Below are 16,495 nucleotides of genomic sequence, written 5' to 3' on the forward strand. Positions count from 1 at the left end.
CTTGCTGACCACAGGGGGGCGCTGTGATGCGGCTGGGGTCAGTGCGAGTGAGGGGGTGGGGGTGGGGGGAGTTCTACAGCGGGGGCGGCCGGGACCTGACCCCTGGTGGTGCACTGTACCCGAAGGTTCCTACTTAAGCTGATTCTGGGGTCGACTTTAGGGGGCACCATGCTGCGTGTGACATTAACCGGGTCTTGGCTGAGGGCTGCAGCCTTAGTGATCTGTGTCCTTCGTTAGTGACAGGACAGTGCAGGGCAATGGCTAGGCTGGGTACGGCTTGACGGAGCTTTCCTGGGGACTCTGCTGAGGGCTAGATACACTGTGTTTGGGCATGTCCTGGGGCCACTATGTAGGGTGGTGTCTGGTAAGACCACAATGCTTCCTGAAGGCTGGGGGGGCTCTCAGGGTCCTTCTGGAGTGAGGAGGACTCTACTGAGGGCAGAATTCCTGGGCTTTCCCTGTAGCTAGGCTCAGTAATGTAAAGGAGGTTTCTTGGTGGAGTACTGTGATTGGGGGCCTGTGGGCTGTGTTGGAGTCCCCTCTCAGGGCAGAAGTGTTAGGGTTCAGTAGCTGCCCAGAGGAAGGGAACGGTGCCCACGGGGCACACAGTCCCACCACAGAGTGAGGGGGTCCCTGCCTCCTGGATCAGTGTTAGCGATGGGTTGTGTGTTGGATATCCGCTCACCGACCTGAGTTTGCTCCAGCTGTTGCGGATAACCAGCTGTGGCTGCCTTGGCTACATCCTCTGCCTGGGTTTCTGGGGTTCCATGATTGTGGCAGTGGGACTGTGTGTACTTCTAGGATAGTGTTGTGATGTGTTGACTGTGTGTTCCCAGTACAATGATTGTGACTGCGTGACCTTTGTGCCTCAGAGACATGGTGATTGTGGCTGTGTATGCTCCTAGGACTGTGATGATGAGACTCTGTGCCCTTGGGACAGTGATCGTGACAGTGTGTGTTTCTGGGATGTAGTGATGGTGGCACTGTGATGTGTATACTGCTGGGGACAATGTGATTGTGTCATACTGTGTCTGTGCTCCCTGAAACACTGTGATTAAGACACTGTGACATATTCTCGGCTGCTCATATGCCCCATGTCTGGGAGTTGGTGCTCTGAGTTTCAGGGTGTACTCCCAACTGTCCTACTGTGCTGTGCTCCAACCACCTAGTGTTCCCATAATGCTTTGGAGTCTACTCTGTGCTCTGATGACATGTGTGACTGATGGCTTTGCATACTTTGCCTAACTCTCCTGGGTCCCTTCTACTTGGAACATCACTAGGACAGTGAGATTCAGGTCTCCCCTCTGGTTCCTAAGGGACATCTGTCTAGGCTGGAACCCTAATGTTTTAGCTCTTTCTGAGGGCCTCTAGCAGGCACCACAGCCTCCAGGTCACCCACCCACCTCCATTCGGGGCACCTCCAGCCCCAGCACCCCTACCCCCACCAGGAAGTGAGTGTCATGGGCCCAGCACACTCAGCCTATTTCCCAGAGGGAACAGGAGAGAAGCTGAAGGAAAACAAAGCTGGAGTCAACAGGAAATGCCAAGACCCAGGGGCAGTGAGCCAAACTGGCTCAAGTCACTGTCCTGAGAGACCCAGGAGAAGGGGCGGGGTGCAGTAGAAACTGGGTGCTATTGCCTTTTTAGGCCCCAGGAACTCCCTCTACCCTGGTCTCTAGGGGTGCTGACTCTCTGGGGATAGTGGCTGAGTGGTTGCATCATTATCTTAGTGTGATCCATCTCTTAATGGCTCATTTTCAGGCTCCATGCTGAGGACTTTTTCACACATCTTCATCCCCAGTGCCCCACAAGGTATTCCTGTTGGAGAAAACTGAGGACCAGGGGGGTGAAGCCCCTTCTCCTTCCTGACCAAGTTCACACAATCAGGAAGTGGCAGAGCTGAGATTCCAGCACAGGTCTGTCTGATGCCTGTGTGTCCTGGCACAAGTGTCTTGCCCTCTCTGAGCCCCAATTTCTCATCTGTAAAGTGGAGCTTTTGTTGGCACTGCCCTGTGGGAGTGATTTGGAGAGGACTCTGAGGTTGGGGGTGTCTGTAAAAGACTTACAAAGGGAGTGCTCCATAGATAGGCACTCAGGGACCCAGATTTGGGAGAGGAGGTGGGGCCTGGTAGACCCTGCTCCTCTAGGGTGGGAAGGAAAAAACGGGAACCTCAACCACATCCCCACAGGGGCTCAGGTTTCTGTTTCACTCTGGGCCTGTGTGGCCTCCAGTGGCTGGGTGGGAGGGAGGACATTGGTGCCAGCATCCGGCCCCCTTCCCCTTCCCCCCACCACCAGGCAGAAGGAGGAAGGGGAAACTGAAAGGCCTCCAGTGGGAATCTTGTTTCTTAGGAATGGGCAATCTGCCAGCCCAGTTCTCCAGAAAGGGAGCACACGCAGGGGGTTCCAGTGCTGCCTGCGTTGGAGTTCACGTGGGCACCAAAAAGGGGATCCAGAGAGCCCTCCAGACCTGAATCACAGGAATCACTAGAGAGAGGGCACTACCCCCTATCTGAGATGACATCCACAGTCCCCCTCCAGACCTGGGGATGTAAGAGCCTGCGCTTCCGGCGCCCTGTGGGGCTGAGTCATGGCACCAAAAACGATCTGTCAAGAGGCAGATGGAGCGGGAGGAAGAGAAGGACTCTGGTGGTGAAGTGGGGCGCGGGGGGGACTCGCCTGAATTGGACCCCCCAGACTGTCCCCAGTGAGGGGGGCGCTGTCCTGCCCCAGGAGGGAGTGGACTCAGCCGGACTGGGGTCTCTCTCTGGCTGGTGGACTCCCCTTGGGTCTTTTCCTCCCCTAGTCCTTGGCGCTTCCACATCCCCGCCGCCGGGTGCTTCGGAGAGTCAGTCTCTCTTCGCGCCCCTTCCTCCGCGCGCCCTCTGCTGGGTCACAAGAAAGGTACAGGCTGAGTGTGCTCTCGGAGTCCAGACCTGCCTCCCGCACTCTCGTCCTCAAGCAGAGTCAAGTCGCCGCCGCCGCCACTGCCGCAGCGTCCCGTATTACTATTTCATGTTTATTGAGCGCCCCGGAGAGAGGGCGCCAGGTCGGTCAACCGCAGGCTGAGGACGAGGCTCTCGCCCACCCCTGATTGGGACCAGGCCGCTACTTCCATCCTCGACCCCACCCCAAACCCCAGCCCCCAACACCCCCTCTCCCCCGCCCCGGCTGTACATAGTGGAGAAGGGCCACCTGGCGGATGGAGAGGAACTTGGCGGAAAAGTTGAGGACGCGGAGTTCCCATCTCGCCTCCTCGCACGCTTGCCCATCATGATGCCCATGCCAGGGCCTCCCAACACCAACCTGAGGTTTTATTTTTTCCCGCTTTTTAGGAGCGCACCAGTGGCATATGGCAGTTCCTAGGCTAGGGGTCGAATCGGAGCTACAGCTGCCGGCCTACACCACAGCAACGCAGGATCCGAGGGGCCTCTGCTGCCTACACCACAGCTCATGGCAACTCGGGATCCCCCACCCACTGGGCAAGGCCAGGGATGGAACCGGCATCCTCTTGGATACCAATTGGATTCGTTTCCGCTGCTCCGCAACACAAACTCCCCAACCTGCGTTTTTATTCTTTGGCTTTCCATTCCTGCCTAAGAAACCGAGAGACAAGTGATTTGCCCAAGGTCACACATCGAGGAAGGGCAGAATTGTGGTTAAAAACCAGGTTTCCTGGACTTCAGGCCAGTGGGTGAGATTCAGATTGTAGCCCTGCTGACTGTGTCGCTCTGTGACCTGGGGCTAGCATTATTCCTCTCTCTGCCTCATTCTCTTTATCAGTAAGTCCTGCTGAATAAGATCTGCCCACCCCCAGGGCTGCAGTAAGGCTGGCGTTGGGGCCAGACAGCCGGGAGATAGTGTCTTGAGAACTTCACTTCCTCAAAATGTACTTCCTTAGCAGAGGGAAAGGGGGGAGTCCCCCAAACCACAGTCCTGGGCCCTGGCTGCTAGGGTCCCCCCTCTCTCCCCAGCAACAGATTGACCGCAAACTCCTCTGAGTTGCAGGAAATTAGGGCCTTGGGCCTGAAGGAACTAGATTGACAGAGGGAGGACAGAGTTTGGGAAGATGTCTGAGCCCACTGTTTTCACTCATGAGTAAGAGCCCCAAACCAGCCTTTGCCCTTAACTTGCCATGTGACCTTGGGAAAGGATTTCATCTCTCCTGACCTCAGTTTCCTCATCTGCAACAGAGCCATTTATTCTGCAACTTTTTTTTCCTGCCGTGCCTGAGGCATGCAGAAGTTCCCTGCCCAGGGATAGAACCCTTGTCACAGCAGTGACCCAAGCCACTGCAGGGATGACACCAGACCCTTTAGCCCCTAGGCCACCAGGGAACTCCCCACTCCATAAACATTGATTGAGCATTTTCAGGCTGGTGTGAAGAATGAAATGGCCCCAGTCTCTGCTGTCCTGGGGTTCCCAGACTAGGTAGTGAGGAAGAAATAGCAAGTAAAAGCATTTGATAATTCCAGATGGTGACACAAGGGACATAAAGAAATGAGGGACCCTGAGGTCAGGGAAGGCATCTCTGAGGAGGTGACATCTGAGCAGAGACCTAAATGAAGTGAAAGAGAATGCTATATGGGTGCCTGAGAGTTGAGAATGACAAACAGAGAGAACAGCCCGTGTAAAGGGTCTGAGGTAGGAGTGTGTCTCACATGTTGGGGAAAAAGCAGGGAGCACATGTGGCTGAAGCAGAGTGAGCAAGGGGTGCTGGAACGAGATGAGGCAGGGAGGTGATGGGACAGATCAGGAAGGGCCTTGTAGGCCATGGTCAGGGTTGGTTTTACTTATTTACTTATTTATTTATTTAAAGGGCCACACCTGTGGCATATGGTGGTTCCCAGGCTAGGGGTCGAATTGGAGCTGCAGCTGCCAGCCTACACCACAACCACAGCAACGTGGGATCTGAACTGCATCTGTGACCTACACCACAGCTCACAGCAACACTGGATCCTGAACCCACTGACTGAGGCCACAGATCAAACCCGCATCCTCATGGATCCTAGCCAGATTCGTTAACCTCTGAACCATGAAGGGGACCCCTTTTTTCTTTTCTTTAAGGGCCGCACCTGTGGCACATGGAAGTTCCCAGGCTAGGGGTCAAATCAGAGTTGCAGTTGCCGGCCTACCCCACAGCCATGGCAACTCTGGATCCGAGCTACATCTGTGACCTATGATGTAGCAACTCCAGATCCTTCACCCAATGAGCGAAGTCAGGAATCGAACCCAAATCCTCATGGATACTAGTTGAGTTCCTAACCCACTGAGCCACAATGGGACCTCCGAGACAACTCAATTCATAATCCAGCTGTATTCCTTCCAGACTGGGTGACGCTGGCCAAGTCACTTGTCTCTCTGGGTCTCAGCTTCCCCATCCCTGATATGGGGCTAGTAAGAACCCTGTTGTCAAAGTCTGGTGTAAAGAGTTCCTGATGTGGTGCAACAGGATCAGTGGTGTCTCTGCAGCACTGGCATGCAGGTTCGATCCCTTGCCTGGCAGAATGGGTTAAGGATCCAGTGTTGCTGCAGCTGAGGCACGGGTCACAACCTTGGCTCAGATCTGATCCCTGGCCTGAGAACTTCCATATGCCACAGGGCGGCCAAAAACAAAAAAAAAAGTCTGATCTGAGGAATTGGCAAAACAGTGCAGGGAACCTTGGGGGCAGGTAAATATGAATTTCTTTCTGTGTGTCCCTGGACTGAGGAGTCCTGGTGGCCCAAGAGCATGGGTCTTAGTGGGTTTAGAGAAACAGTTCTCAACCAGGGGCATTCTGCCCCCTAGAGAACATGTGGCAATGGCTGGAAACATTTTAGCTGTCGTGGCTACGGGGGTGCTACTAGCATCTAGTGAGGAGGAGTTAGGGATTCTGTTACTGCTACTATCTGCCCCTAGGACAGAGGATTAGCTGGTGCTAAATGTCAATAGTGCCATGGTTGGGAAGCACTGCATTCTCAACAAGGTGACATCGGCTCCAAGGGGGTGAAATTTGGTTCTTGGGGTGAATATATGGAAAAAGTCTTATTTTTATTTATTTATCTTTTGGGTGTGCCCACAGCATGTGGAAGTTCCCAGACCAAGGATTGAACCCAGGCCACAGCTGTGACCTGAGCCACAGCAGTGACACCACCAGATTCTTTACCCACTAGGCCACCAGGGAACTCCAAAACCCTACTTTTATATATGAAGCCCAGATATACTTCCAGCACATAAACAGATGTACAGGATACCTGTGGCATTAAAACTTCATGAAGAAGGCAACTGGGGGGTGGGGGTAGGGAAGGGAGGAACGTGTCTAAAAAGGCACTCAGGGAGGTGATCAAGGGAGACGACTAGACAACTACAGCCTGGGTCAGCCACTCATTGGCTGCGCTACTTTGAGCAAGTTGTTTTTCTCCAAGACTCGGTTTTCCCATCTATAAAATGGGACAATAGTATTGTTTTGTGAGAATTATATGAAATCATAGCTGAAGGCACTGGTTGAAAGGAAGCATTCTGAAGCTTAGCTGCTATGTCATCATTCTTCTTTTTTTTTTTTTTTTTTTTTTTTTTTTACTTTTTAGGGCCAAACCTGAGGCAAGTGGAAGTTCCTGGACCAGGGGTCGAATTAGAGCTGCAGCTGCTAGCCACAGCCACAGCCACAGCCACAGCAACACTGGATCCAAGCCACATCTGAGAGCTACGCCACAGCTTGCAGCAATACCAGATCCTTAATCCATTGAGCAAGGGCAGGGATCAAACCTGCATCCTCACAGACACTATATTGGGTCCTTAACCCGCTGAGGCACAATGGAAACTCCTATGTCATCATTATCATCATCACCATCATCTGTATCTTCTGGCTAGTACATGGCTGGCATAATATAAGCTCTCCATTGCGAGTTCCCTTCATGGCTCAGCAGTAACGAACCCGATCGGTATCCATGAGGCTGCAGGTTCGATCCCTGGCCTTGCTCAGTGAGTTAAAGATCTGGTGTTGCCATGAGCTGTGGTGTAGGTCACAGACGTGGCTCAGATCTGGTATTGCTGTGGCTGTGGTGTAGGCCAGCAGCTACAGCTCCAATTCGGCCCCTAGCCTGGGAGCTGCCATATGCTGCACGTGCATCCCTAAAAGGACAAAAAAAAAAAAAAAAGTATAAGCTCTCCATAAATGTTTTGTCCAAAAATAATAATTGTAGCTAACATTCGTTGGATGCTCACTATGTCCAGAAACATTTTGAGTCTTTTACAAGTCCATCTATGAGGTGTGTAGTGCTCTTTTATCCATTTTACAGGTGGGAAAACTGAGGCTTGGTGAAATGAAGTGACTGGCTCAAGATCAAATAATTAAGTGCCAGAGGCCAGGCTCAAGCCTAGGCCATCGAATTCTGAGCCGCTTGACCTTGAAGCCAATAGGTAGAGAGGGAAAGATATTCACAGAGGCAATTTAGTTCGCTTTTGTTTGTTTGTTTTTAGGGCCGGACCTGCAGCATATGGAAGTTCCTGGGCTAGGGGTTGAATCTGGGCTGCAGCCACCAGCCTATATCACAGCCGCAGGAACACAACTGTGTTGATCCAAGCTACAGCTGTGACATAGGTGTTGCCGCAACACCTTAAACCACTGAGGGAGTCCAGGGATCAAACCCACATCCTCATGGATGCTAGTTGGGTTCTTAACCCGCTGAGCCACATTGGGAACTCTGCAATTTAGATTTAAAATAGAGGTTAGTCCCATTTTTTTTCTTTTTCTTTTTTTTCTTTTTGGCTGTGTTCGCAGTATACAGAATTTCCTGGGCCAGGGTCAAATCTGAACCAGAGCAGTGACCCGAGCCACAGCAGTGTCAATGCCTGACCTTAACCTGCTGAGCTGCCAAAGAACTCCTGCCCCATTTTCTTATTTTAAACGAGTTCTTCCCCCTTCCTAACCCCAAAGAAGTGCAGACAGGTGGGATAGGCTGTGTAATGATAACCAATTGGCTGATTTTATTCAAGAATCTTCACCTCTCTAAGTCTCAGTTTCCCCATCTGTGAAATGGGATCATATGCCCCCCAACAGAGTCTCAGTGTTTGGGTATGCAAAGCCACTACCTCCAGGCCCCACTGAGTCAGCACTGAAGGGACATCAAGTTCTTGAAGCCGCCTCATTAGCTGTGGGGTCCCCAGTTCTAAAAGGTGCCTCAGAAATTCTAAGCAGGAGTTCCCGTCGTGGCGCAGTGGTTAACGAATCCGACTAGGAACCATGAGGTTGCACGTTCGGTCCCTGCCCTTGCTCAGTGGGTTAACGATCTGGCGTTGCCTTGAGCTGTGGTGTAGGTTGCAGATGCGGCTCGGATCCTGAGTTGCTGTGGCTCTGGTACAGGCCAGTGGCTACAGCTCCGATTCGACCCCTAGCCTGGGAACCTCCATATGCCGCAGGAGCGGCCCAAAGAAATAGCCAAAAGCCAAAAGACAAAAAAAAAAAAAAAAAAAAAATTCTAAGCAGCTGGTGGCAATGGGGGGGTCTTGGGGCAGTGAGCACACTCAGCGCTTCAGAGCTTCTGGGGTATCTAAGTCTGGGGGTGCCCTAAGGATGGTGAGTACATCTTGGATTCTGGGGGTAGTAGCTTAGGGTTGGAAGACCGTCTTAGGAGCTGTTGAGCAATCTAGTTGTACCCCTGGGGTCTTTGGGGCACTCCAGGATTTTGGTGGCATCTCCATGGTTATGAGAGCATCCTCTGAGTCTGAAGGCACCTCTGAGGTTATGTTGGGGGTCTCTGTACTTGAGATTATGTTGGGGGTCTCAGGGATGCTACGGATGGTGGGCTGTGGAAGCATTCCTGGAGCCTCTGAGGGACCCTAGGATTTGAGGGGGCCCTCTTGGAGGTCTGTGGGAATGCTCTGTGGCCAGGGGGGGGATTCTGAGGGTATTTGGGGGGGTCTCTGCATGACTTAGAGGCAGGGGGTGTGTCTAGGGAATGTGGGGGGACATCTGAGCAATCGTGGTGGTTGTCCTGGGATCTGAAGGGGCTTCTCATGGACTCAGAGCACACCTGGCATTTGCGGGTGCATCCTGGGATTATTGGGGTGCCCTGGGGTTTGTGGGGTTTGTGGGGGAATGTCTCAGTAGCAATGAGGACTCTCCTAAGAGACATCTGGGGAGCTATGAGAGTGTCTGGGGTCTGTGGGAGCCTCAGAGCACTCTGGGTTTTGTGGGGGGAACCCAGGAATTTGGGGGAGAACCTCTGGGTTGTGTACCTCAGGGGTAGTAGGGGCACTTCCTGGGGTTGTGGCATCTCAGTCTGAGGGACTTCGGGGATGCCCCTGCCATCAGTGAGGCCTCTCGACATCGCGGGTGTGTGTATGTGTGTGAGGGCGGCTCAGAGATTAAGGGGGCATCCCCGGTGTTTGTAGAGACGCTTCCGGCAATTGTGAGGACGTCAGAGGGACCGCGGGGGGCCCCTGGGGTCTGTGGGGTGTCCCCGTCGCGGCCCCGCCCCAGGGGCGGCCCCAGAGCGTAGCCGGAAGGGCCGAGGCGGCCGGCCGGGGTGGCGCCCGTGGGCCCCGGGGTAGGGCCGCCGGTCTGCGTGGGCCGCAAGGGGCAGGCGGCGCTGCTCCCCGGCGCCCGCCGAGGCGGGGCCGCCCCGCGCCCCCCGCGGCCATGGCGCGGCCGCGCAGCCTGGGCCGCATCCCCGAACTGCAGCTGGTGGCCTTCCCGGCGGCGGCCACCGAGGACGAGGCGTTCCTGCCCGAGCCCCCGGCCCCGCGTGCGCCCCGCCGCCCACGTTCACCACCTTCCTCGCCTGTCTTCTTTGCCAGCCCGTCTCCAACTTTACGCAGGCGCCTTCGGCTTCTCCGCAGCTTTCAGGATTTCAGCCGCCCGGCGTGGGCTGGGTAAGTGAGCGCTAATGCCGTGGGTTCGAGTCCCCCCTGGCCATCTGGCGCGCCAGCGTCTGGGATTCATAGCTGGCTCTCCCAGCCTCACTTTCTTCTTCAGTCAAAGGGCAGCGATAAAAATCATTTCTGCCTGCCGGGGTTGCCGTGGAGATATCTGATAAGGCATGCAGTAGGCGCTCAATAAACGCTACTGTTCCTCCCACTTCCTGTGCAGACCTGAAGCTGCGGTCGGGCTTTGGGGGAGTGAGGCCAACCTGCCAGCCAGGATGACCTGAGGACCTGTGTTGCGTTGTGCTATCCTCAGTCTAATGGTCTGTGAAATGGGGCCAGCGCTGCCCCCTGCGGGTTGCCTTGTCCCCAGGCTGGGGGATGTTATCGCCTGCACTGGGCAAGGAGGGCAAATCGAAGTTCCCTTCCTGGCCAGACCCGGGGTGGGCCGCAGGGGCTGGAAGCCTGGAGGTAAGGAGACTGAAGGCCACATCCGGCCTGGCTTTCCAGTGTCCGTTTGTCTTGGAAGCGGAGGTTGGCAGCCCGGAGGTAGGCACCGGCTGGCTCTAGAGACTTCCTTGAAGCCCAGAAAGATCCTTTGGTTGACTCTCTTCCCGCTACTCTATGCATGCACTTGTTTAGAACCTGAGTCCGGAGACACAGGCTAAGGGCACTGCAGGGACAGGACGCGGCCCCAAGTCTGGAAAGAGAGGGGCGGAGAGATAAGGAGGAGGGGTGGACGCCTCTGGGAGCCCCGCTTGGGGTCCAGCTTGCAGTCTGGGAGAACGTGAAATCAGTACCCTTCTCTGGTTTCTGTCTCTCCAGTCTCTGTTCCACGGCCCCCCAAGCCCCCAACTCCACCTCCCTCGCACCCATCGTCCCTGCCCTGAGTTTTTGTCACCGGACCCCACACTCCGCCCGCGGGCAAGTTATTTCCCACTCTTGGGACTCAAGGCGTTCGGAGACCTCCAGCGGGCCCAGCTCGACGTCAGGGAGGGGGGGAGAAGGCGGGGCCAGAGGCGGGCTCGGAGCCCGGGAAACCGGAGCCCCGGGCACCCTCCGAGGCCCGGGGGAAGGGAGGCAGGCGGGAAGTGTGAGCCGAGTTTCGTAGGGCCCCCGCAGGAGGAGGCAGGCGCGGAGCCCGCCCAGGCGCTGCGCACGAGGGGACGCCCAAACGCCCGGGGCCGTCCCTGGGGGGGTCACCGGGAGGGCGGGTGCGGAGGCGGCGCCGGCGGTGGCTGCAGACATCTCGGGGGCCTGGCAAGCAGTGCACGCCACCGCGCACCGTCCTCATGCGCACCCCGACGGTGCTTGGCACTCATGCGCTCCAGTGCAGCGGCGCCCCGGGCCCGGCCCCGGCCCCGGCCCCCTGCCCTGGCACTGTCCCCCACGGGCCCTGAGTCCCTGGTCCACTTCTCCTTCAGCGAAGAGGACACCTGTTGGTACCCTCCAGGCAGATCTGTCAGGTGGGTGGCCTGCGGCCAGTCCCCTCCTTTGCCACTGGAGGGCTCTGGCTGCTTTGTGGGGTGGGTGGGGAGTCTGCTTTGGGAGTGTCCCCAAAGTGGCTTTCCAGGGTCTGCCTGGAGCCTCACCCTCTTCCCTGGCCCTAAACTATTTGGGTGCTGCTGAGGGCTTCTTGCAGGTGTTACCCCCCAGAATGGGTGCTGGGCCCTGCCTCCTTCCTCCCTACCCAAGATAGGATCTCTTCACCCTCTTTGTGCCCCTAAACTTAGATTTCTGGCATTCACCCTGGCAGCAAATATGGGTGTCCAGCGTCACCTGGGCTCCACTCCCAGGCCACTGGCCTCAAGCCAGGTCCCTCCAGTCCTGCTCTGCTCAGTGCCTCCAGCTTTACCCTCCCTCCTTCCTTGCTGGGGCTGCCAGGCTGAAAACCAAGCTGGGGTGGGGGTGGGGAGGAGGTTCCTACTGGACCCCGGTGGGGGGCAGGGGGGCGGTATTTAGAATCATCTGGACAGTGCTGTGGTGGAGAAGTGACCTTTAGTTTCTCAGAATTCTCAGAGTTGTTCTTGCTGTCCTGCACCAACCCCTTCAGACATCTGGACACACACTTGCTCTCCGGCAGGGACACACATATACAGCCACACAAGACACACCCCCACACAGGGTGCTCGAGGTCACCTGGTGTTTACTGTGCTAGGCCTGGGTCTTCTGGCTGATGAGGCCCAAAGGAGAACCCTGCAGTTGATCCCTGGCCGTGGTGACAAACACATAACAGAAACTCTGGTCTCACCCAGCCTGGTACACACTGCGATGCCCGCAGGAACAGGCTTTCACTGCAACACACACCCAGGCCTGATTCCTGCCTGTACAGGGCCACACACGGTAGCCTTCATACCTCATAGCCACTGAAGAGTCAGGGACAGACACAGCACATGTGCGACACACAGGTACCCTCTCCCAAGGTCACACAGACACACAGACATAGACACACAGATCCACACAGGCACCGCAAACACCCAGACCCCACTCATACACAGACTTACAAACCTACACAGAGAGCTATAGGTACCCTGGTGCTCCTGGGCACACACATACCCTGACTCTCACATACACAGACCCTCTTTGCACACCCAGCCCCACAAAACAGCCATGTCACCTGGCACCACGCGCCTGTCTGGCAGACACATACCAGCGCCCGCCCCCAACCTCCGTGTGACCTTCACAAAGCAAATGCCAGGCCTTTCCATAAAGGCTGCCTGGCACCTCCTACAAGGGAGTCAGGTGGAGTGGGGCAGGGAGTCCAGGGAGACGCCAGGCCGGCTTGGGAGAGATGGATACCCAGCAATTTCCTGGGTAGCTTCATAGCCTGGCTGTCTAGGTTCAGATCCTTGTTTCACCACTAGCCACGTTACTCAACCTGTCTGCCTCAGTTTCTTCCTCTGGAAAATGGGGCCCTAGCACCTGTCCAGTCATAGCTGAGGGCCTAGCATGTGACATTCAATAGCAGTTGGCTACTTTCATTGTTGTGATTCCTACCAGTGAGGTTGTATCGCCTTTGCCTGGCTGTCCCCTCCCTCCACCCCACCCCCGCCCCTCCCCACTGCTTGTTTGTTTCCCATCAGCCGCTAGGGCAGAACTCTCTGAAGCCTAGATCTGCCCCTGGGCTGCACAGTCCTCCAGAGGCCCAGTCTGATGCTCTGAGAGCCCAGGTGGGCAGGCCTAGGGGCCTCAGAGGAATAGAAGCAGGTAGCAACTTCATCTGAAAAGAACATCCAGTGGGCAACCTGTCCAAAGGGGAGTCTTGGGCAAGTCATTTCCTTTCTGATGAAGTGTCTGGGGATGTGACTGTGATGTCAGGGCCTGTCATCTGCCCTTGACTCTGGCTTGTGGCTTCAGGTCCCATTGGAACATGGCTGGAGCCACCCCCAGCCTGACTTTGGCCACCCTGAGCAGTAACAAGTCAGGGAGAGGTGAGTCCCCACAGCTCTGGGGTCTGATTCTAAGGGGTAGCTGAGACCCCCCCCCCCCTCACACGCACACACACTCTCCTGCATTCAACTGGTCCAGTCCTCTCTCCTCTGACCTTCCACAGCCCAGGGGACATTCGCTCCTGAAAGCACAAACAGCAGGGCCCCAGGGAGCCTCTTCTTCTCATCCTGGCCTCTAGGCTCCTGCTTACGTGAGCTGAGTCACCTGGGGCTGCAGAATCTGCCTTCAGTGATAGTTGGATGTCCTCTGGGCTTGGGTCTCACCTTCCCCGAACTGTGACTTCAGGTCCTGGGCCAGGGATAAAGTCCTCAGTATGGAGGTATGTTCCTCTCCCTTCCCCACGAGCACCCAACAGAGCCAAAAATCCAGGCTGGGCCTAGGGAGAACACACAGATCCACCCAGGCACCACATTGAACCAAGATGTTAACAGAACCTGACTCACAGAATTAGTGGAAGATCTAATTGGGTTAATGTGTACAAAATACTTTGATAGTGCTAGGCAAATCCTGAATAAGTATCTTCTTGTTATTTCTATATATCTAAAAGGATCTAACCTGGCACCCAGTACACAGAAGGTGCTCAATAAATGGGCGTTATTGGAATTCCCATCGTGGCTCAGTGGTTAACAAATCCAACTAGGAACTATGAGGTTGAGGGTTCAATCCCTGACCTTGTTCAGTGGGTTAAGGATCCAGCATTGCCGTGAGCTGTGGGGTAGGTTGCAGACGCGGCTTGGATCCTGAGTTGCTGTGGCTGTGGCATAGGCCAGTGGCTACAGCTCTGATTAGACCCCTAGCCTGGGAACCTCCATATGCTGCGGGAGCGGCCCTAGAAAAGGCAAAAAGACAAAAAATAAAATAAAAAATAGGCATTATCAAAGGCCCAATCTCATGATCTAAGGTTAAGGATCTGGCTCTGTCACTGCTGTGGCTCATTGCTGCTGTGGCACAGGTTCAGTCCCGCGCCTGGGAACTTCCATATGCTACAGGGTTGGCTGAAAAAGAAAAAAATGATAATTGCTATCCTAATGAGTATGCATTGGTATCTCATTGGGTTTTGATTTGCATTTCCCTAATGTCCAGTGGTGTTGAACATCTTCTCATGTATTTATTATCCATCTATATATCTTCTTTGGAGATTTTTTTTTATTTATTTTATTTTTTTTTATAGTCACATCCATGGCATGTGGAAGTTCCCAGGCCAGGGACTGAATACAAGCCACAGCTGCAACCTATGCAGCAGCTGTGGCAAGGCCAGATACTTCATCCCGCTACACTGGCCAGAGGCTCAAACCTGCACCACTGCAGCCAGGTTTTTAACTTACTGTGCCACAGCGGGAACTCCTGAGAAATGTTTATTAAATGTTTTTCCCACTTTTTAATTGGGTTGTTTAGTTTTGGGGTTCTTTATACTTTATGTAGTCTAGTTATTAATCTCTTTTCAAATATGTGATTTGCAAAAATGTTCTCTCATTCTGTGGATTGCTTTTCATTCTCTGAATAATGTCTTTTTTTTTTTTTTTTGTCTTTTGTCTTTTTTGTTGTTGTTGTTGTTGTTGTTGTTGTTGCTATTTCTTGGGCCGCTCCCGCGGCATATGGAGGTTCCCAGGCTAGGGGTTGAATCGGAGCTGGAGCCACCGGCCTACGCCAGAGCCACAGCAACGCGGGATCCGAGCCATGTCTGCAACCTACACCACAGCTCACGGCAATGCCGGATCGTTAACCCACTGAGCAAGGGCAGGGACCGAACCCACAACCTCATGGTTCCTAGTCAGATTCGTTAACCACTGCGCCACGACGGGAACTCCCAATGTCATGAAGTTTCTAAGAGTTTTGCAGTTTTAGTTCTTAAGTTTTGGTCTTTGGTCCATTTCTTTTCCATTGCTCTGTATATTTGTCCTTATGTAGTACCACACTGTTGTGACTACTGTAGCTTTATAGTGAGTTGTTATTATTATTATTACTATTATTAAAGTATAGTTGATTTACAATGTTTCATCAAGTTTGCACAACAAAGTAACCCCATCACACACATTTCCCTGTGCTGTATAGTAGGACCCCATTGCCATCCACTTCAAATATAACAGTTTATATTCCCAAAACCGCCAAAATCCATCCCACTCCCTCCCCTTTTCTTCCTGGGAACCCCAAGTCTGCTCTTCTTGGCCATGATCTGTTTCTGTGTTTTTGTTTGCTTGTTTGTTTGTTATTTTTAGATAGGATCATCTGTTCCATATTTTAGATTCTACTATAGTAAGTTTCAAAATCAGAAAGTGTGAGTCCCCCAGCTTTATTCTTTTTCAAAATTGTATTGGCTCTTCGGGTTCCTTAAGATTCCATATGAATTCTAGGGTAGATTTTTTTTTTCTACAAATAATGCTGTTGGGATTTTAATAGAGATTGCATTGAGTCTGCAGATTGCTTTGGGTAATATGGACATCTTGACAATTATTAAGTCTTCCAATCCATGAATATGGTATGTCTTTCCTTTTATTTCTGGTTTTCATTTCCTTCAGGAACATTTTGTAGTTTTCAGTGTACAAATCTTTTATCTCCTTGGTTAAATTTATTTATTTATTTATTTATTTTTGCTTTTCAGGACCACACCCTCAGCATATGGAGGTTCCCAGGCTAGGGGTCCAATCAGAGCTACAGCTGCCAGCCTACACCATAGCCGCAGCAACACAGGATCTGAGCTGCGTCTGCGACCTGCATCATAGTTCACGGCAACTCCAGATCCTTAACCCACTGAATGAGGTCAGGGATTGAACTCATAACCTTGTCGGATTCGTTTCTGCTGTGCCACAGTGGGAACTCCAGTCAAGTTTATTCTTAAGTGTCTTATTCAGTTTTTTTTTTTTTGCCTTTTTTTGTTGTTGTTGTTATTGTTGTTGTTGTTGCTATTTCTTGGGCCGCTCCTGTGGCATATGGAGGTTCCCAGGCTAGGGGTTGAATCGGAGCTGGAGCCACCGGCCTACGCCAGAGCCACAGCAACGCGGGATCCGAGCTTCGTCTGCAACCTACACCACAGCTCACGGCAATGCCGGATCGTTAACCCACTGAGCAAGGGCAGGGACCGAACCCGCAACCTCATGGTTCCTAGTCGGATTCGTTAACCACTGCGCCATGACGGGAACTCCCTCTTATTCATTTTGATGCTATTGTGAATGGAATTGTTTCCACTATATCTTTTCTGGTTTG

At 53.5% G+C, this 16,495-nt stretch overlaps 1 protein-coding gene across 5 annotated transcripts in view; it reads left to right on the plus strand.

The window, feature by feature from the left end:
* The window catches only part of PDE4A (phosphodiesterase 4A), a 42,925-nt gene that overhangs the window by 627 nt on the left and 25,803 nt on the right, over positions 1 to 16,495 (plus strand). The window contains exon 1 of one of the 5 annotated variants that reach the window (XM_013987406.2): positions 9,510 to 9,853. The exons of 1 other annotated variant lie outside the window; for it this stretch is intronic. In XM_013987406.2, the coding sequence (XP_013842860.2) occupies positions 9,621 to 9,853 (233 nt within the window). In that variant the 5' untranslated portion in view covers positions 9,510 to 9,620. Of the gene's footprint in view, positions 1 to 9,509; positions 9,854 to 10,941; positions 11,311 to 13,518; positions 13,614 to 16,495 lie in introns of those variants that run through there. 3 more of the 5 variants (XM_021080483.1, XM_005654824.3, XM_005654822.3) reach the window with 3 other exon arrangements.

The sequence above is a fragment of the Sus scrofa genome, chromosome 2 (assembly GCF_000003025.6).
Source record: "Sus scrofa isolate TJ Tabasco breed Duroc chromosome 2, Sscrofa11.1, whole genome shotgun sequence".
NCBI classification, from domain to species: Eukaryota; Metazoa; Chordata; class Mammalia; order Artiodactyla; family Suidae; genus Sus; species Sus scrofa.